The sequence below is a fragment of the Morchella importuna genome (assembly GCF_003444635.1).
Source record: "Morchella importuna strain M04M26 chromosome Unknown Morimp01GS009, whole genome shotgun sequence".
NCBI classification, from domain to species: domain Eukaryota; kingdom Fungi; phylum Ascomycota; class Pezizomycetes; order Pezizales; family Morchellaceae; genus Morchella; species Morchella importuna.
Window position 1 is genome coordinate 158,726 of NW_025763406.1, and position 21,439 is coordinate 180,164.

The 21,439-nt window shown below is 47.3% G+C and overlaps 5 protein-coding genes across 5 annotated transcripts; 3 read left to right on the forward strand and 2 right to left on the reverse strand.

Annotated features, from left to right (window-relative positions):
• Positions 1-304: 304 nt before the first annotated feature.
• On the forward strand, positions 305-3,155 carry LAJ45_03838 (uncharacterized protein; the record flags this gene model as incomplete). Its single annotated transcript, XM_046113420.1, has 2 exons — positions 305-2,680; positions 2,790-3,155. 2 exons carry the CDS (start codon positions 305-307, stop codon positions 3,153-3,155), a joined length of 2,742 nt encoding a protein of 913 aa, XP_045973149.1.
• A 3,237-nt stretch (positions 3,156-6,392) lies between these two features.
• On the forward strand, positions 6,393-8,550 carry LAJ45_03839 (uncharacterized protein; the record flags this gene model as incomplete). Its single annotated transcript, XM_046113421.1, has 4 exons — positions 6,393-7,157; positions 7,219-7,655; positions 7,869-7,934; positions 8,001-8,550. The coding sequence occupies 4 exons, from the start codon at positions 6,393-6,395 to the stop codon at positions 8,548-8,550; spliced, it is 1,818 nt and encodes a 605-aa protein (XP_045973150.1).
• Positions 8,551-10,587: 2,037 nt separating this feature from the next.
• LAJ45_03840 (uncharacterized protein) lies at positions 10,588-11,549 on the reverse strand (the record flags this gene model as incomplete). The annotated part of the gene is made up of 5 exons (XM_046113422.1): positions 10,588-10,649; positions 10,814-10,895; positions 10,953-11,028; positions 11,133-11,337; positions 11,399-11,549. The coding sequence occupies 5 exons, from the start codon at positions 11,547-11,549 to the stop codon at positions 10,588-10,590; spliced, it is 576 nt and encodes a 191-aa protein (XP_045973151.1).
• Positions 11,550-13,346: 1,797 nt separating this feature from the next.
• LAJ45_03841 (uncharacterized protein) lies at positions 13,347-14,842 on the reverse strand (the record flags this gene model as incomplete). Its single annotated transcript, XM_046113423.1, has 7 exons — positions 13,347-13,475; positions 13,603-14,045; positions 14,103-14,226; positions 14,289-14,321; positions 14,375-14,566; positions 14,623-14,655; positions 14,717-14,842. 7 exons carry the CDS (start codon positions 14,840-14,842, stop codon positions 13,347-13,349), a joined length of 1,080 nt encoding a protein of 359 aa, XP_045973152.1.
• A 3,850-nt stretch (positions 14,843-18,692) lies between these two features.
• On the forward strand, positions 18,693-19,887 carry LAJ45_03842 (uncharacterized protein; the record flags this gene model as incomplete). The annotated part of the gene is made up of 6 exons (XM_046113424.1): positions 18,693-18,726; positions 18,810-18,865; positions 19,182-19,301; positions 19,449-19,459; positions 19,722-19,792; positions 19,853-19,887. The coding sequence occupies 6 exons, from the start codon at positions 18,693-18,695 to the stop codon at positions 19,885-19,887; spliced, it is 327 nt and encodes a 108-aa protein (XP_045973153.1).
• Between the last annotated feature and the right edge of the window lie 1,552 nt (positions 19,888-21,439).

Below are 21,439 nucleotides of genomic sequence, written 5' to 3' on the forward strand. Positions count from 1 at the left end.
TTTCTCACTACTATTTACTCTATCTGCTCTCTCGTTCTCGTTCCCGTTCTCGTTCTCGTTCCTCGTTCGCCCGCCTACCCCCCCCCCCCCACCTCCTCCTCTGAATATTCAAAACTGCCTCGTACCACTGGTAGACTTTTACTAGTATTGGGCCTCCTCCCGCATGCCCTCGTTCGCCACCTGGAGTCAGCTATCATTTCGCCTTAGCTTGGAGGATCCCCAGGCATAAACCACAGAGTCATCTCCTTCATCTCCCAAGCAAGGCAGTTGAGATAGAGATAACCAGCGCAATTACCCAGTCACGATGCATCACCGCCGCCGCGGGCCGCCGATAGTACTTTCCCCCGCGCCCGACGGCCCCAATGGGCATGTCAGCACTGTGCAGATCGTGCACCATTTCGAGTCCCAGACCAACCCGGCCAAACCCGCGCGGCCGTCGCCGCTCACCACCCAGAATGGCATGCCTCTCGACCTTCTCGAGCGCCTCCGGTCGTTTCCCTTGTTTCTCTCTGCGCCAGAGGAGTTTCTTTCCGCCGTCGCCACGCATCTGCGACCACAGCTACACGCGCCGAGAGACTACATCCTGACTGAGGGCGGCGATGCGAAGGCTATGTACTGGCTTGTCCGGGGTGCTGTTGCGGTCACCTCACGAGATGGTGAGAGCACGTATGCCGAGCTGCGCCCTGGGGCCTTCTTCGGTGAGATTGGGATTCTGATGGATATTCCGCGGACGGCAACGATCATTGCGCGGAGTCGGTGTTTGCTAGTTGTGTTGACGAAGGAGGCACTGCAGCGGGAGCTACCCAACTTTCCGGCGGTGGAAAGGGCGATCAGGGAAGAGGCGGAAGAGCGATTGACACTGTTGAATAAAAAGAAACAGGAGCGCGAGAGCAACCGCGTACGTGTAGGAGGTGTCAAGAGATCAGTAGATTCAGACGGCGATCTGGATCTAGAAAATGGTCGGGCAGCGGAAGGGGGTAATCGCGGGTTGTATTCGCAAGGTCTCACCCCCGGGAGTCCCTGGGTAAGCAGTTCGGCGCTGGGCAGCGGTCAAGTGAATGTGCGGCAGCTTCTGAAGGAATTGCCGTTGTTTGCCAACCTGCCACAGGAGAATCTGCATTTCCTGGGATTGAGTGCGCAGCCACGTACATTCGGACCATTTCAAAATATTATACAGCAAAATTCGCTGGGGAGGGAAATCTACTTCATTGTTCGTGGAGAAGTGGAGGTGGTGGATGAATCAGTAACGGACCCCATCAAGAACAGGGTTAAGGCTCGGCTGCGGAAGGGTCAGCACTTTGGGGAGGTCACGGCGCTTTCTCTTGCTCCGAGACGGACGGCCACTGTGAGGAGTATAACCTATGTGGAGAGCCTTGTGATCGAGGGCGATGTTTTGGCGGAGTTGTGGAAGAAGTGCCCGCCGGAGGTCCAACAGCAACTCGAATCAACGGCCAGACACAGAATGGATGCAGATGGTGAGAATCTTGTCATGACAGATGCTCCACCGACGCCCACTATTGCGAAACTAGACTTGTCAGATCGACAGAATTCTCCTCGTGTCTCACAGGAACCGCTCAAAGTGGTTGCTAGTCCTCATGATGGAAATCTTGTCGAGCCCTTTGATCCAGATCCTTATCTGCCAATTAACTTTGAGGCCTTTGGAGCAAAGTCAAGGAGAGGCTCACTCGCCCCACCGCCCCAGCAGTCCGCGGGCACTTCAGGGAACTCTTCACCCACCGAGGAAGAGGCGAGCCCCTTGTCCGGAGTCACTGCACCCTCACCAATGAAGTCGAAGCATGCGACTACACCTCCGGAGCACCATTCGGCGCCAAAGAGAGCAAGGATATTGTCAAGAAAGCCATCCCGATTTAATATCGGGCAATTTGGGGATGATATATTGATACACATTTTCAAGCACATGGAACTGCACGAACTGATGCGTGTCCGTCAAGTCTCGGCGCACTGGACTAAGCTATTATGCAACTCACCCTATCTCCTACAAACGCTTGACTTGCGTCCTTACAACCGCGTTATCAACGATGCTGTGCTCATAAACGCAATTGCCCCCTTCGTCGGTCACAGGCCTTCCCTAATTGACATCTCAAATTGTTTCCACATCAGTGACGAAGGCTTCACAGTGCTAGCCCAGACCTGCGGAGCCAACGTGAAGACATGGAAGATGAAGAGCGTTTGGGACATCACCGGTCAGGCAATCCTGGAGATGTCCAACCGTGCAAAGGGACTCGAAGAGATTGACCTGAGCAATTGCCGGAAGGTCAGTGACACGCTTCTGGCACGGGTGGTTGGATGGGTGGTCCCCGAGTTCCACCCAATGTATGCGGAACAGCAGGCGGCAGCCGCTGCGGCAAACAAGCAGCCATTGATCTTCCCGCCACCGGGTACAGTTATAGGGTGTCCTAATTTAAGGCGTTTAACATTGAGCTACTGCAAACATGTCACAGACAGGACAATGTCGCACTTGGCTGCGCATGCGTCAAAGAGGCTGGAGCATGTGGACTTAACGCGGTGTACGACAATAACGGATCAAGGATTTCAGAGCTGGAGTATGACGAGATTTGAGAAGTTACGGAGTCTGTGTTTGGCGGATTGTACATATCTCACGGACAGTGCGGTGGTGTTTTTGACCAATGCGGCAAAGGGACTGCGAGTTCTAGACCTGGTTCGTGTTTCCAATCCATTGCAATCATATTTTTTGCTCGCCCTTTCTTTACTTTCCAATCTCTTAACCCATGTTCGTACCTAAAGGCTGATCAATGAAATCCAAATAGTCTTTCTGCTGTGCACTTTCAGATACAGCAACGGAAGTCCTCTCCCTCGGCTGCCCCCATTTGTCAATATTGAAACTTTCCTTTTGCGGCTCTGCGGTCTCTGATTCCTCGCTGCGAGCAATTGGTCTTCATCTGCTAGAGCTCCGGGAACTATCAGTCCGGGGTTGCGTCCGCGTCACTGGTGTAGGCGTCGAAGCTGTTGTAGAAGGATGCCATAACCTGGAGGTATTTGACGTTAGTCAATGCAAGAACCTAATTCGGTGGATCGAAAACGGGGGAGTAGAGAAGTGCACACAGCTTTGGAGAAGAAACATCAGGTTTGAGATTGTGGCGGTGGATGTGGTTGCGGGCGATAGAAGACGATGACACGACAAAGATTTCTTTCCTGTTAGTGACGTATTGGTTTCCTTGCTTGTTTCCTTGCTGGTTTCCTTTGTGGGTGGGGGCGGGGGTGTCGGTTTCCTTCGAGGTTTGTATTTGGGAAAAAAAGGAACTTGAGGTTTTGGTGTGATGTGACGGAGTGATATGTGGATTGGTGCGATGTATCCTTGACCTGACCCTTTCTCTGCGATATTTTCTACATATCTTTTGGAGTGATTATTTATCTATTTTGTCCCAGGAGGAAGAAAAGAGTGTATGGATGTGAAAGCCTGAAGAGAAGAAATGGTGGGTCTTGGCGGTTTGCTATCCATATTTTTTCTTTCTTTATTTCGTTTGTTATATAAATTGTCATGTACTGGGACGGGTGGGCGACTGGATCGGAACTTCATCACTAGGATTGTTTCTATTTGTTTGTTAGATTTTGGCATTTCTTTTCTTTAATATTCTTGTCTTGCGAGCAAATTATGTCAGGAGAGTCGGAGTCGGAGTCGGCGTCTCGTTTTTTCTTTATTTGTATTTCCTTGTTCATTTTCCCTTGATCTTCCCATTTTTTATTCATCCAGCAGGCAGCGCGGTGCATTCAGGATTTTTCCATTTCCGTTTAGGGGGACAAGTAATTGGATATATAGCTAGTACTTGGTTGCGGAGTTGACTTTTTTGTGGGGGCATAATAAGATCCGAGTGATATATTGTGAATATCAACTTTCCTGTGTCTAGTGGGGTTAGGGTTTGAGTCGATCATTATATCCTACGAGACTTGACTCGTTTCATAATGAAGGCCTTCCTTCCGGTTTAGGACTATTGCGCAATGAGCCTGTGCCTTCTTTAGAGATTGCCGTGTTACGTCAAACAAAATACGGGAACGGGGCTTCTAGAAGGGGATGTACATATGTATCAGGAGATGAATTTTTCAGGAATTTGTCTATCATGCCGTGGTTATGAGACGACGTCTGTAGCACGAGTTAACTCAAGCGGTCGCCAGGCCGAAGGAATAATGCACAAACCCTTCGTGATCAGTAGCCCATTATTGAGAAATATAAAGAGGGAAGGATATGACGGCACAAATTAAAGGTGTTGTGAGACGATCTTCTTACCCCCGCGATAGGTGCATACACAAGCTGGATCGACCCCAAGCTGAGGACGAGATAGGAAGATGAGATTAATGACCCAGAGAAGGATAAACCTCGGTAGAAGATACAAGTATATCATGATCATGCAGTAGAAATCTGTTCAAACACAGTTCACGGCGCCGTGGCCAAAGTGGGTTTTTCTGGCTCTAAGGACATGGAGTTCCACATCTATATATACCTAGTAAATATACCTAAGGAGGCTTTTGATAAGAGATTAAAGTTCTAATCATACACATAGACTGCCAGTTACTGCTTTTATATGTGATGTTATAACACTAAAGTCGGTTTTGTGGACAAATTTAGTAGATAGGATAATATCTATATCTACATATTCAATTCCAATTAAATTCCTATAGTGAGTGTTATACAATTTTCACGTTCAATGGCTTTGGATTCGTGATGGTTACGTCCAAAGCATTTTTCTATTACCTTTAAATTCACGCATAAAACTGTACTCACCGAAAACGATATCAAGTGATTAAGAATGATTGGCTGTGTGAACCGAGTGATTTCCTATGACCCTGAGTAATCGCTTGGTGTCAATCTTCCTTAATAAATATAATACAGTAAAGATAATTGAAAAAAGAAAAAGATTACAAGGTTTATAAAATTAATTATTACGTCAGTTAAACTATCAAATCAAATGCAAAAGGGCGGATAATTACAAATAAGGTGCCCAATCGAAACGGTGTGTGGCGTTGCAACAAGAAGGAAAAAAACTAGTGTATGTAGGCAGAATGCTGCAACAGACACAATTCTGCGATTGGTCACAGTACTCACAAAATGAAGAAAAACGAGCTCATACTCCGCTCCACACTCAGTCCCTTTGTTAGTGCTCGGTTAGAACCAGAAACTGTTAAACTTCCCTTCAGCCGGGTTTTGCTTACGGGCTCAAGTGACCGTTATCATTTACCGCCCATTGAATCAACTAACCAAGGATCGATCATCAAAGGAATATGAGATTATCTGGTCAATTAGATGTATATTGTGATTTGGGGACACATCTGTATGTTTGTGGGATGTAATATCATGCGTAATCCAGCGTCATATCATTGAAGACCGTTGAAAAGACCCCGATGCACGTCGAAAAGCTAGTCCCGAATCAACATCAGACATTGGCGACATGTTTCGTAGGTGTTTGTTCTTAACGGGGCTCATCTGATATCACCTCACCGATTGCCACCAGTTATACCGGTACTTTGATGGAGTCTCGTGCCAGGTTATTCCTACGGGCTGTTATCACGCCAAACACAAAGTATCCGAGCTAATGACTTGAGCTGGGAAAAGCATTCGCAGAGTGGGGGGCCTCCGTATCACAGTGCGCTATTATCAGGTGTACATTGGTCACCACATGTAGTTACCTTGGGTCTGTCGCCTGTATAGTACACTGAGGAGCATACCGTGGCTCAAATTAAAATAACTGTTAAAATTTGCAGTATTATATACATTGTTACTGCTGGAGAGTGATTCTGAGTGAATGTACTGGAAATTGCCCCCACCATACCTCTACGCTCCTAGAAAATTACATATAGTAACGGCAACCGCACCTTAGTTTCATCCCTAAACACTCTTTAAGAGCATGGTAGCTACAACCTACCTTCGAGCCCGTAAGAAGTTCTAGATGTGGACCCAAAATGAGTGATGGCCTGTGATCTCCCATCAGGTAAGCGAGTGAGATATTATGAATGATTGACCCGACAACCAGGACCCTGAAGATAGGCTAACCTAACCCTTACCTCGCTTATCTAGGATCTCGATCTCAATCGCGTCTCCCGCAAACTCAAATCGCCGGGTCCTTAGTCAATCGCCCTGTGCAGTGTTCGCGCCGTCATCAGGCCGGCCTTTCTTGCAGAGTGTCTCGAGCCCGCCCCAAATTTAGCTTTGTAACAACATGCTACCAGCGCGCGCCCTCCCTCGTACGCGTCTCGTTCCTTGCTTCTCGCCCTCATCCATTTCGGCTTGGATAGATCCAAGGTTCACTGGTATGGTACAATTCTCTCGCAAACCATCCTCCTTCTCTACTGTCTTCTGCTTACACGCCTAAAGTCGAACTCTATAGCTTGACCCACATACCTTAACAACTACCAGTATAATGCCAAAACGTAGAGCGTCTCCTACTAAGGCTCGCACGAGAAAGGCACAAAAAATCCTAACAAAGGATTCTCCCCCAAAGGCAAGCCTCGAAGAACCCAACACAGCAGCAGAAACGACTTCGTTCGAACTAAAGACTCCTGAATACAATGGCGATAGTCAAGGCGGCTTGATACTTCGAAAGTACTACCCACCAGAACTATCAGACGAGTGTGCACATGAATACATAAATGGGGATCGCCAACGACCTATTGAAGCCCTTAAAGCAGCTTTGGTCGAAACATCGAACGCCCGCCATCAGATACTATTGGGCCGCTCTGTCGTTCATTGGTTTCGTGGAGACTTGAGATTGTCAGATAATACAGCTTTGAATCTCGCCTCTACAATGGCCCAAACCAGCGAGAGTGGTGTGAATGCGACTCTTATCGCCATGTACCTTATTTCGCCAGAAGATTTCGAAGCTCATCTCACGAGCCCAGCTAAAGTGGACTTCATACTCAGGAGCCTAAAGATCCTACAACAAGATTTGGATAAGCTCGACATACCACTCTACATCGAGGTTGTCGAGCGCCGTAGAAATATCCAGAACCGCGTTTTACAACTGGCGAGTGAATGGGGCGCCAACCATGTCTACGCAAACGCTGAGTACGAAGTTGACGAGCTGCGACGGGATGTGAACATCATCAGGAAAGGTGTGGCGAGAGGCATATGCTTTAGCGTGCACCATGACCTTTGTGTTGTGAAGCCTGGGGAATTGAGTACAAAGGTATAATGCATTTCGACCCATGTTTATCGTACAATGGTTGACATATTTATCGCAATGGTAGTCGACTGGGAAACAGTTCTCTGTTTACACTCCGTGGTTTCGCACCTGGACGGAGTACGTTCATACCCATCCTGAAGTTCTTGAAGTTTCTCCTCCACCAGCTGCGAACCCATCAAGGACACGCGAGATCCACTCGACGCTTTTCAACTCCCCAATTCCATCGGCACCTGAGTCAAAGTCTTTATCGTCCAAAGAGGCCACAGACCTCGCAAGTCGATTCCCAGCTGGTGAACACGCTGCTCACAAAAGGCTGAAAAAGTTCCTGAGCGAAAGAATTGCAAGATACTCAGACGACAGGAACACCCTCTCTGAGAGAGGCACTAGTATGCTCAGTGTTCACTTTGCAAACGGCACATTATCGGCGAGACAGGCTGTGGCAGCAGCAAGAGATGCTAACACCACGAAGAAGTTAAACGCAGGGAGTATGGGGATTATAACGTGAGTAATAAAGTCCCAATATTCCTCTTGAGGGGGGTGGTTTTGAAACCAGTAGACAGTGTAAACAAACTTCCATGGTTTCCACAGCAACCATAGTATCATAACCACTTTTCTGTCTGTCTGGCTTGGCTTGGCTTTGCTGTCTGGCTTAGCTTTGCTATCTACACTTTTGACAATATATCTGTTACCTCTGGCTGACTGTATCAATTACAGTTGGATATCAGAAGTGGCTTGGAGGGATTTTTACAAACATGTTTTATGCAACTGGCCTCACGTGTGGTTAGTAGATACTTCCCTACACTTGCTGTATGCACCTCCTGTTGATATCTCTACCCCGCCATGCAGTATGAATAAGCCCTTTAAGCCTGCTTACGCGAAAATCAAATGGCCTACAACGCCGGAAGCGGAGACTTTGTTCGAGGCCTGGCGCACAGGTCGCACAGGCATCCCTATTATCGACGCCGCAATGCGTGAGCTCCTCACTACATCCCACATGCACAATCGTGCACGTATGATCGTGGCTTCCTTCCTCTGCAAGGACCTCCTGGTTGATTGGCGAAGAGGAGAGAGGTTCTTTATGGAGCACCTCATCGATGGTGACTTCGCTTCCAATAATGGAGGGTGGGGGTGGAGCAGCGGTACTGGGGTAGACCCGCAGCCATGGTTTCGCATTTTCAATCCCCTGAGGCAAAGCGAGAAGTTCGACCCGGAGGGCGTCTATATTAAGCAATGGGTAGAGGAATTAAGAGGTATTGAAGGGAAGGCTATTCATGCGCCCTTCGAAAGATTAGATATCGAAGAGTTTAAGAAGTTGGGATATCCAAAACCGTGTGTGAACCACGAGACAGCGAGGAAGATCTGCACAATTATGTACAAGGAGGCTCTGGGAAAGTAATGTTAGAGCTGGATGCAGTAATTCTTCCCTTAATGATTGTAGTAGGGGTGAAAATGCCTGAAATCTTATTCAAATGTGGGCGAGGCCTTTCTTTCCCTGCTCCAACAGATCTGGCACTTTACACAAAAGAGGTCGGGGATGAAGCATAGTAACAGTTTAGTGTACGATGCCAGGGGGAATGGGGCGACGGAATTGTTCATACTTGCCTCTCTCAGTTAGCATTTATAAAATGATTTATGGAGCACAAATGTATGTATAATTCCGACTGGTATAGTTAATCATGGTCAGGTTGAATAGAGAGCAAAATGAGAGAAATGAAAGTGAAATTACAATGTGCTCCCTTTTATGGTCGATTGTTTGGTGAGTGTTTATTGGGCGCGTGAAATAGAGTTTTCCTAGTTGTGCACTTGGTAGTAGATGATTCGCCGCTAGAATCGTTTAGGAACGGAACATTTTGATTTTTTGATTACTTATACAGTGATATCATATCCGGTGCAGGATTTGATAACGATGCATCTGGTAGGATATGTCGGTGATCTGTAGCTTGTTTTCTCTCTCTCAACACCATTACCCCCCCCCCATACTTTCTTTTTGAGCGCCAGGCGTGAGGGAAATAGGATGTATGTAATGGAACGGGAGAACCAGCTGCGGGAGAAGGTTTCACGTTCAGTAACACAATCGAAGAGATCGATGATCGTGATACAGGTACCGGTTATTGGTACCTATCAAGGGACACCGGTATCTATCTACCTACCAAGACGGATTGCGGGTGGACTTTGGGGGAGTACCATGGATGATAGAGCATGGATAAGGACACGCACCCATACCCCTAGATATCATAAGTACAGTCACTCACGGGGTGAAGGCGGATCCTGTCTGATGGCGGTCAGGGATTTGAGGCCAATAAAAGAGTTAGGTTTTGGACGCCAAGGGCAAATTACTGCAAACAGAACCATCAGACAGGATCCGCCGTCAGTAGGTGAGCGGCTGTATCATGTAAGTACATGTACTTCTACTTACTTGACTTACTGCCTGATCCTGAATTCAGGGCATCTTTGTAATATCAATTACGAGCACAAATCATCTCGTGAGGTGCGTGTACCGGTACACGAAGTATGTATGTACATATGTACCGGCTACTCTTGCAATTGCTCAAACATGTAGAAGATAGTAGAGCTCAATCGCAAAGGCAAGGCACAAACTGCAATGCTATTCTTGTATTACACACAATCCTGCGTAGGCAGAGGCATGAGCATGAGTGACATGGCAAGAAAAAAAAAGAGAACTTACTATCTACCTACCTTTCTCGTAAAGGATAAATGAGAAGGGAAAAAAAAGGAAATAAGATCAAGAAGGAGCAAGATATCCATTCAGGGTAGCCACCACGGGAATAGCAGACGAAAAAGGAACGGGTCACAAAAAAAGAGATATAACAATATTACAGTTCAAGACAGGTGCTTCCTTTCTGATACTGCTGTGGGTCCCTGACCTTCGTCGAGCTCGGGTCATGTCACTGGAGGATCATCCAACCAGCCAATCAGCTATTCAGCCCCTGGAATTCAACTGCCCTTGTGTAGTAGTGCCTAGTTTCCTTTTGCAATTGCCATGCCCCAACCACCACTCAAAGTCCTAGATACGCGAACTTCAAGTGTCAACCGCCTGCCGATCTCGCACAACGCATACCGCACTGGGCATTGCATATTCAACGAATAGCTACCCTTACGGATATTTCCGTCCACAGACCTTTAATGAGGCCTTCCTATTCCCGGGTTACAGACAGGACTCACGACTCACAGGATAGGAACGATGGATGATGGAGAGATGGCACTGATGAGCCATCCCGGAAGTCATCACAGCCAAAACTTTCTGTCTCACAGGTCGGTATGTAGGACCAAGGATGAATGCAGGCAGTGACAACAACGGAAGCTAATGCTAAATAGAGGCCTGGGTGCTAACTACTTTATTCTACTTTTCTACAAAAGAATATCCAAACTTGGATGCTAGGTGTGATGTGTGGTATGTGCAAGTGGTATCTGTCTACCAGTACTGCGGCTTGACAAAGTCAGCCATGGTAGGCGGGTCGACGTGTTCGGTGTGGTCTGTAAAAGAAGATATTGAATGGATTGTCAGCTGTGTCCCTCCTCTCAAGGATAGTCAAAATAATCACGAAAGAAGAAGAAGAGGCCACATTCGCCGGATGGTTTTTCCGAGCTCATGCAACAACAACAACAACACCAAAAAACAAAATCAGGTGACTACTTACGCTCATCGTGGTGGTGGTCGTGCGAAGCCTCAGCGCCGATGTACTCCATCTTGTAAACACCACCGCATTCAGGGCAGCGTTCCTATCCGTGTTAGTGCGATGGGACAGTCAACAATGTGGTAAGACAAAGATATTTTACAATTGGTCTGTCCTTCGAAACAGTAAGCCAAATTGTGTTGTGCGAGTCGGCTGGGTACCCAGTGCATCCGAGGTATCTGTACAGTTGAATCAGCACACTTGTTGCCACAATTGGCGGGGGCGGGGGGGGGGGGGAAGAGGCGTGGCGCTGGATCAGTGTGGCGAGTGAGGGAGGTATTACCGTTCTTCACCGAAACTCTGAACGACAATTGGGTTCTCCATAGTTCCCCGACGGGAAGCATCTAGAGGCTTCATGTCGAAAACATCCACACCCTCCATCTTTCCGAGGATTTCGAGACGCTCGAGACCAGTCGCCTGCTCAAAATCCGTCGGGACGGTACCGGGGGCGGCACCGGGACCGATAAGGTCCTCCTCAGTCTTGATCTCTATAGATTGTTTATTAAAAAATGTATTTTCAGGTGACTTTTTGATATATGGGCGAAGTACCGCTAAAGGTCTTGACTTTCTGCTCAACCTCTTTCTTGATGTCCCGGCGGATTGGGGTAGTGGCCAGTGTGCGTTTCGCAGCAAACGAAATGGCGGCACGAGGAGCAGCTGCTCTTCGGAGAGCGAGGGCGAAAGTACGTTGCAAAAGCATTGTCGTGCAGTCGGATGTGGGGGGAAGGTATCGAGTGGAGATTTTTCGGGGTTGATTGATGGGTTGTAGTTGAATGGCGCGGTAATCAGACGATTTCGCTGTATGAAGTGATGTAAGATTCGTAACCGGCGTAGATCTAATCATGTCTAAGATTCTACCAGCGGTTGGTGGTTGTGGGACAACAATGGCATTGTATCAGCCACTCCGACCTCCGGTACCCCACGAACACAGCAGATAGACGAAGACGGCGACACTGCCGCGCGGGAGAACGGCAGGGCAATTTATTTATTATTATAGTGCCTGAAAAGCTACATTGACTCGTACCGAACTTTGTTCTTGTTCTCTTGTTCTCTTATCCCTCTGCACCCTCTCCTTCTTATTCTTGGTTACCCCCTTAGTTGGTTCTTTTATCACCCATCTGATGCTGAATTTCATGTTCAACTCTCACGGGAATCATACACGTACGGTGACGTATATATTGTTCTTTGTTTGCTGTGTTAAGATACTTGTATATATGACGTTCTTTGTTAACATTAAAAGGTGCACATATAACATGCCTATCAACTCTGTTGTGGGAGTGGATCTATGCAAGGTGGTAGCCGGAGAGCCTCCTTGCTTGGACTGCCGTGGCGCGACCCACTTCTTTTTCCAATTCGCTGAATTCGCTGTCATTCAACGTCCATCGACAAATATAGCAACCATATTGTTATTAATACAGCCTCCTCTATGGTGGAAAAGAAGAAGAAAAAATGTCTGCTAGATATCGCAAGCAACTCCCACTACAGCAAATACCACAGATACACACGTACACGCATAAGAGATCAAAGTACCCCCACAAACCCCACGCAAGAGGGCGGGTAGAGGTACATATATTGGAACCCGAAACCAGCAGTTAAAAGATGACCGAAAAACAAAAAACCACACCGAAAATGACAAAGATATAGGAAGAGTATTTGCTAATACCGAAGTAGCCATCCAAGGGAAAAGTATGGTAAACAGGAATACGAGTACACAAATACGGCCCCCCCTCCCCACCACCTAAGATGTTTACAAAAGAGAGAAGAAAAAAGGATACATTCGGACTTATAATAGCCTTCCAGAAATGCATTGGAAAGAGTGCATCAGGAGGAAAAGAAGGAAAGAAAAACAGAAAAAGAAAAAGAAAAGAAAAGAGTCTCAGTCATTATCCCCAATATCCCGTCGCCCTCATAACACCAACGATACCCGATCAGTCGACTTTTCCTCCCTTCGTCCGTCCTGAGGGATCTCAATATTATCCCATCCGTCATATCCCGATCCCGAGGGGGAAATAAACCGAATTGCGCTCTCTGTTGCCGGATGAATCGCAGAATAGAAAGAAAATGAGGAATAAGAATTAATCGCAGGGAAAAAAATAATAAAAGGAAAAGAATAAATAAAAGGTATCCGGGATTGAACTTGGAAGAAGATCGATAATAAATCCAATAATAAAGCATGGAAGGAAGGATGAACGCCAATAGTCCCTACAAAAACATCGAATTACAGTATTTGCCTCCAACCAAAAATTGGCGTTGGGCTAAAAATAACTTCAACTCCCCTCGCTCGCTCGGCCCAGATAAACAAACAAAAACACAAGATAAAGTGCGCAGTAGCAAATTTGAGAACTAAATAAACAGAATAAAATGGAAGCGAAAGCCATAAACATACCACATCTCAACCTGCAGATACCAAGCCACTGCGCTGCAAGCCATAGATGCAAGGGAACTATCTGACGGAATAGTGATCGGTTTTCCGTTTTGAGATGAGCGATTTCCTGATCTATTGCTCGTCCAACTCTTTCGCCTTTTCCTTGCAAGCTGCTGGGGAAAACCCGTTGCCAACCTTGGCTGCGATTAAACGCCAGCGGTCCTGCTCGTACTCGACCATGGCATTGCGGAGCCGTAACACCTTCATTCCCCCGCATCAACGTCAGAAAACTAAACCCCAAGCGAATAGCGACACGCGCCTGAAGCGAAAAAGAGGCTTCTTTCCAAGCAAATCTCTCGGCCTTCAAAAAAGGATTAGGGGTTCTTACAGTCTCATCTGTCCACTGTGTTGTTTTGGCTTTGAGCTTAGTGCAATATCTGACCTGCAAGGTCCCAGAGGACCGCCCAGGAAAGAAGTCCGCAATTTGTTTCCATGTCAACGCCTTGTTTTCTTTGAGGTCGACTAGAAGTTGATCATCCTCGGGGGTAAATTTGAGTTTTGGCCCCCGTGGTCTCGGTGCTGGTGCAGGCATTTGCGACATATTCGACGGACCTGCAACATTTGAAGGTCCGGCCATTCCCATTTGTGAGCCTCCACCGGGTCCCATAACAGGACCAGTTCGTGCGATCTTTGAAGGTGGTGGCTGATCGGGCATGTGATGGTGGTGTGTATGTTGGGGATGCTGGTGATGCGACGGGGGCGGGTGATGCTGATAGTGTGGTTCGACATCTTGATCGTCTTCCTCATCTCGGAGGCCACTTAGATCTAACTCTAAGGCTTCATGAGTTCTGGCTCTTGGTTTGCTAGAGGTTGTTGATAGTCCCGGACCATAAAGGTGACCTCCTCCTGCTCCGCTCATGTGTGGCGGTGGTCTTTGGTGAGCCATCTGCTGTACTAGAAGCAGCGGCTCGTTCAAGTCTTCGAGGGAATCAAGTCCCCGGGGCTCGTTTTCCTGTGAGATATACGGCGACTGGCTATTATGGTGATGATAATGGCGATTGGTATAATGCTGACCAGGGTACTCGTCGATATGATATGGGGCAGCCACTGTCGTGAACGTGAATCCTGTGCACTGGAGACCTTGCCCCCAGCAACCTTACCAGTGTTTGATATTTTAATGAGGTTCGAACGTGGCCTCGTTGGAGTGTTTTGCTTTGGGCGAGGTGCGCGCAGGATGAGCGTTGTTTTTTGTTTGGTGGGGGACGTGTTCCGAAGACAGGGAGTACGGCACAGGAACAACCACTGACGACAGACAGTGCTGACTTGGATATAACGTTTACAGGGTGGACGAACTATAACCCAGGAAAATAAATAAAAAATAGGTGCTGGGATGCGCGGGGTGTGGTACGATATATAAGTATGTATCCTCAAGTACCGTTGCCTGGCCCGTGATCTTCTAGTACCCTCGCAGTGATGGGCTTTTTTCTTTCTCAATCGTTTACTCTGGCGTCCTCAGGCTCGCTAAGTTTGAGATAAAGTAATCGATCAGTCGATCCGGAACCGAAACTCGTTCTTCCTGTGGAAAAGCTGCTATCTGGTAACGGCGAGTGCAAGAGACTTTGGTGCATGATTCAACGACGACTATGCCATGAACGAGAAGGAGATTTTCTGTACCAAGAGTTGGGAGTATGCTGACGAAGAAAGTTTTGATGGAACGAGGGAAGAGGAATCTAGAAATCTGGTTGGTTGGGCAAGAAGTGTCCAGGCCGCTGGAGCTGAGGAAGACAACAAGAGCTGCGATATGATATGCGCACAGCACCGAGGACATTAGAGGGGAAAGGGGGCCAGAGAATAATGGACTGGGGGACTCGAGACGTGGGTCAAGTCAGGCACCAGACCGCCGCCGGGTGAAGAGGAGGAGGAGGGACGGAGGGGGGTGTGATCGGGGAGAAGGGGGGGGGGGGGGTCAGGGAGAGGGAGAGGATGAGGATGAGGATCAAGCTTGATCGAGTGGGTACGTGCGTCTAAGAGAGCAAGGGCAGAAGCCAAAGGCAGGACTAGGCATGAAGGACGGGAAACGGGAAGAGGGTCGACGAAAAGACGGAGTGCACGGAACGAGAAACAGAAAAAAAGACAGAACAGATGCACCGGAGACTCGGAGAGGAGACGATAGGTTATAGGTACGCAAAGGTGAACAGGATGGTATAATATGACCCATAACACCCGCAACAGGAGGATGTACAGTATGTAGGTATGCCAAAAACTATAGCGCCAGAATTATACATGCGAGTCAAGTACCTACAGTACAAAAACTACTCCTCTACACACTTACGTGCGCAATCCCACTTTACGGTCCTGTGGCACTGGAAGAATTCTAAGAGAGATACATAATCAGATTGACTCTATGGCGCACTCTCCTTCTCTTCCATGCTAAACGCACACCCCATACTCTAGCAATTACCCTATAGCAAAAAGGTACACATATTCAAGGACAAGAGGAGAACCAAATACCGGTCGATCCTGCCGTTGCTGCGGAGGAGGTGGAGTTAGTTAATGGTGGTTGTGAATTCGGTTGCGGCGAGTGTCCCGCCAGAACTACAGTAGGTGCAGGGATAATCACTGTCTGGCTGGTCCTACTGGATATTCTTGTGTAGCACGATTGCATCCCAAACCAGCATTTCCCGACTCCTTTTCCACGGATCAAAAGTAAGCCTACTGCTGTACTCTACTCTATTCTACATACACACACACTCTACCTACCGAACTCCTAGGCATCCTCCAACTTCCCCACGACCTCAACCGTTTCCGTGCGTTGTGTCAGCCTGGCAGCAGGCCCCAAATTTTATTTAGACTTCAGAGCAACGCACCCAGTAGCCAGCATGCTACTCGCATATTACCTTGGAGATGCCTGATATCTCTCAGGTACCTGGGATGGCTATCAAGGATCTTGATTTTTTTCTTCTCGATGCTCAAGCAAAAGGGAAAGGCTTGAGACGGAAGGCGCCTGACACTTGACAGCTCACGTTGCGCAACCCTCGCTGGGCCGGCCCAACCTGCTGTCTGGGCCGGCAATCCTCCCATTCGGAAATGAGGTTATGGATGATCAAATGACTGGGTAACCAGCTGAAGCAGACCCGACGAGGGGAAGCGGGGGAGACAGTATGTAGTATCAAATTAAAAGAATCACGAAAGCAACCAGATGGCTGGGGCTTCCCTTGGCAGATACCCATACATACCTGTATGTGCGTTTTGTCGTTTTGTCAGTTCAACTAACAGACCTCTTTGCGAACGAGCGAAACTTAGGGCGGGGGAAGTGAGGTGGAGAAAGAACCAATGCATGAACCGTGCCTTGCGCCCGCGACCCTCCTGCGACCGTTCGAACCCCGACCCGGCAGCCCCAACCATGTCTACAATTGAGGCATTCCCCTGGGTTGAACCTGGTCAAAAGGCGTTGCACATCAAACGTAATTTAGACAACGTTGGTGGCTGTTGATCAAATATTGCAGCTCTCGTCTTGACTTTCTGTGGTTACTTTTGTGCGGGGCAAAGCCTCCCAAATCACTGGATCAGCGAGGCTTGCTTTGGCAGGTCATCTCCGCTCGCGCAGAATGGTTGGGTTCTAGGAGTGACCCTCTCGTAAATAATGTGTCTAGCTAGGCAGGGTAGGTGAAAGGGTTTATGCGTGGTGTGCATGTTATTTATGTACGAGTAGGTACTCTACATGTAGGTACTCGTGTATGCGTGTGGGTACTTGGAATAATAAAGCAGTCTAAGTCTAAAAATGCCCCCTCCCAGGAGACATCTCACAGGCTGTTCATGTTGTTGTTGTCGCGTTTCCCTTTTCCGAGCCCTGTCAATCAGTCAGATCAATGTAGTAGGTTTTCTTTTCTTTTTTCGCTGGCCTACATCAATACTAGCTAGCTACTAACTACTTTCCCTCCATTCACCAATCAGTTTGCACGTAAATGTGCTTGCCTCACCTCAAGGTTTCTGGTCACAAACCGCCAAAATTCCCCGGCTGGGCATTGTTTTTTTTATTTGATATCTTTTTTGGGACGAACCTCCCGAGTTTCCTCGTTGAGATTATCTTCTCCCAACACTACACTCATACGCACCCAACAGCATGAAATGACTGGAATACCACAATCAACTACCTACAACCACAACCCTCAGCCAAATGCCGTATATCCTCCCCCCCCCCCACTCCGCCGTTTCGCAACCGAAGCTATAACCTCCTCGCGTCTGGGATCCCGTCTCGGATCGGTTTCCCTTATCTTGGCACGCACGGAACTTTGCGATATTGATACATAGTGAGGGCCGAAAACACACCAGTTAAATAACGTTGTGCATATATGAAACCAAGCCATATCGTTTCTTGAACGATTTTCGGTTCCAAAGTTGTGCTGACGATCACTGGCCCTTCTGGGGCTGATCCGCAATCTTGACGGGCAGTCCGTTACTCAAGCAATGGTTCATCTGATCTTCGGCAGGGCTGAAACTTCGAAAGGGAAAAGAAAGACAGGCGTGACAGAAACCCCACTTGATACTAACGGTTAAATACGCGCGCGCAATCACGTTTTCTGTCTGCGGAATCTTTTGCTTTTCTTTTAACAAGATAAAAAATATTTTCTATTTTATTGTTGGTTGTGAGAGAGTGAACGTTGGGCCATGGGTCATGGTCCAAGCCGTTTTACTCTAGTGGATCCTAGCTGGCTGTCAGAACGACTTCGTCTCCACCTTTGGAGGTCTGATACATACACATCCAAGCGGACCGTCGGCTCGCGTTTTAAAATCTGTTTCTCGCATCCCCTGCAACCTTTTGCCCTTGCACATCACCTATCCTAGCACTGGATGCATATCAGAGCAAGGCAGAGCTGGGCGGACCAGGGTGAGAAGGGGAAAGGGTGGAGAATTCATCATGCATCAATCGCACGGGGGTGGAAAAATACTCATCTGCACTCCCCGGAGCCTTGAATGAAAACATACCACCTTCCCTACATCTACCTATCTCTCACCTCGCTTGAAAGTAAGAGTTTCATCTTTGCTCCATCGGATCATCTAGAGCCACACAAATGACAAATCTATGCATACCTCCTCGATCAGCGAGAAGCTTGTTGGGGTATCAGAAACTCCTTTTTTTTCCTCATGGGACTTGTGCGGAGATAGTACCTGCTGTTGGTCATCCAGGACCTACCGCGATATATCTTTTTCTACCTTTTCGGTAAGCTAGGTGGGTTGTACCAAACCAGGATCATCCAATATCAAATCAATCAGCCTTTAAACAAAACAACCTTGCGGGACCTTCCACCCCAGATCCACTGTTCAAAAAAGGGGATGGTTGGCAGAATTAAGTGTTGAGTGCAGTCTTACGAAAACAAGGCAGATCATATCTATGACTGCTTTTTATCATGCTTAAGGCCACTACTGTATCACTGATGGTGTGTTGCGTAGGAGAAGAGACGGAAAAACACACCTTTTATGGGCAGTGAGATGCGGATAACCGTTATACCAGGTTCGTCTTTGGTTTGGAAATTTGTGATCATGACCTATCTTAATTATTGTTGAAAAGAAGGTCTAGAATGACATCGAGTTTAGTCGACATCGAATCTGCAAAATTGCATGGGAAACATGGTCTACGTAGCGAAAAAAAAGTAAGTTCAAGAGGCTAGTCCAGAATCCAGGACACGATGCTTGGGGGTGCCATTGCTGCCGGCGTTGAATTCCAGCAACGTCATCAACATTCGGACTTAATCTCTCCATCTTATTCGCTTAAGAAATTTTTCTGTCTTTGCCGTTAATCGAGGCATTTCGTGGCATCCTGAGATGTATTCTTTACTGAAACATGAAGCCCTATGTCACGGACAGCTTAATCTCTACCGAAAATCGTATCTGTACAATATATTGACTACAAAACATCGACGCCAGCCAAGCTGCGATGAGAGACTGCATATTAATTACTATATCCAGAATGCTACTAATCTCAGCCACCAACGGTCAATAGTGCAGGAGACGATGGTGGAATTCTGCATCAAGTCCAACAAATCTGGTGATACTCTTGACCTTTTGCATGTGTACTGGGCAAATATAGTAAGTGTGGCTCCCTCCCGAGACCTAGCTAGGCCACTGAGACATGATCTGTGGACCTCTTATCCCCTCCCTACGTATATTAAAACAAAATCTAAAATTGATGTAACGTTGCCCAAAGATTTACTAACCTCACCTCATCCACTAAAGGGCGATCAATCGTATTTGCTTCTTCGCCATGATTAATCCGGATCCAATATAACACACGATATATGCATTTTTGAATCATTCGAAGGAAAACGGTCATAACGACATTGGGATTTCTGTTTCGAATTCCCTCGCGTCATATCATAATCTCACCCCCCTCAAAACTTTCCGGTTGGGCAATTTTAGGCGTAAAAGAAAGAAGATTTGATCAAAGCTAGTCCAATCATAACCACCCCTCCTCGGGATGTTTTGCAGAGGTGCATGCCACCACCACAGCACCACCAATCATCCACCCTTTGGAGACAATTACGATCTTGCCTTGTCATACGCACCTAACTACCTCCTAGGTTTGTTTTCCCTCCCTCTGGCACTGCCGATCACAGATCGTGGGCTTATGAATTTGCAAGATTTAAAAATCACTTCCATCGCCCTGCCACGGTAGCCACGTCATCGCGGACTTTCAAGACATATCGGAAAGTCTATATTCTCGTTGTTGCGAGCAAGCGGACAAGGCGTCAAAATAGGGAGAAAAAAATAAAAAAATAAATGGCAGTGCCTTTCTTTCCCTCATAACTTCCGATACAGATAAGGACTGGGGTGATGAGGGGGGTGGCTAATTATTCGATGCACCGGTTGTGTGATCAACATCAAAAACCAGGTCAAAATGATCAATTTCTGACTACTCGGCGTTATAATTATGGGTAACCGCCTTTGGTTTTAGTTCTGGCTCTAACCAATTACAAATGAGTACCTACATACCTAGCGGGAGGTGCTAGAAATTGTGAGGGAGATGCAAACGTTTGTCCTTTTTTTTTAGTCCCCTCGCTTGCTTCATGGATTTGAGCCATGTATGTAGTATGTACGTCCCCAGGAAACGTCGTCTGAGGACCATTTCACGAAAAGAAAAAAGGAAAGTAAGAGCCGGGTCTATTATTGTTCTAGGGAATCTCGCTATGGTATTCACTCGCGAAATGACATTCGGAATGTCATTGTATCTTACAGAAACTCCATGGCAGTTGTTTACGAGGGTACTTTTCCCTCTTATTTTTTGCTTCTTCAATCTCACCCACTTCTTATTAATGTTTTTGCTTTTCTTGCACAAAAGACGTGGTGTTAATGTACCGACAGGAAAAGGATTCACGGTACGGTATTTACCCGTATAACAACATTAACGTTTGAGCTCTTTTTTTATTTTATTTTCTGGCTAGGTAGCCAGGTGAACGATTCAACTAGGATCATATCGGACTGGTCAGCCATGCGCAAGAAAACTGTTGGTTTTATCTACTATTACTTCCTCGCCGGTTTATAATTTGCCCTATTAACGACACGACCCCGAGCCAACGTGACAGATAACTACAGAATTATAAATCTGCCGTTCGTAATCCCGCGCGTGTTCATCCTGCAGCCAGTTGAAATACGCTACGGAACATATCAGCACCCCCGTGAACCGGGAGTTGTGGCTGAAGGGAGCTTAATAAGACAGAAAAGAAGAAAAAACAGTGTTGATTTGAAATTCTCACAGGATCTGTAATTGAGTCATCTATGGGTTGGTGGTGATCAGCTAACCAGGTAGTGGTATATTGAGTGGGTAGGCCAGAGAGTAACTACATGTACTAGTAGATACAATATGTGGGGGGGGGGGATATATCAGGTACATGTAGTTATGGAACAGTACCTATGTGGTAGGTATGTCCCTCCCTCCAGCATGTTCTAGGTAGGTGTGTATGATGTATGCCAATCCGTCTATCCATCCGTCCATCTACTGCGGTACTCATGTCGACATGTAGCTATGTAGTTCAACGGCAGCTAGCCAAGTATGTCTGTCAGGATCGGCCCGTGCTTACTCTAGAGTAGAACATCAACATCCTGGCCAACTTTACCGAGTCTAGGGAGGGGGAGCATAGTAAGCTTGGCAGCGCCAGATCGGCTGGAACCGAGTTTGGCCCCTCCACGTTAATGCATGGGACGTCCATGTCCAGAGAGCTTATTTTTTG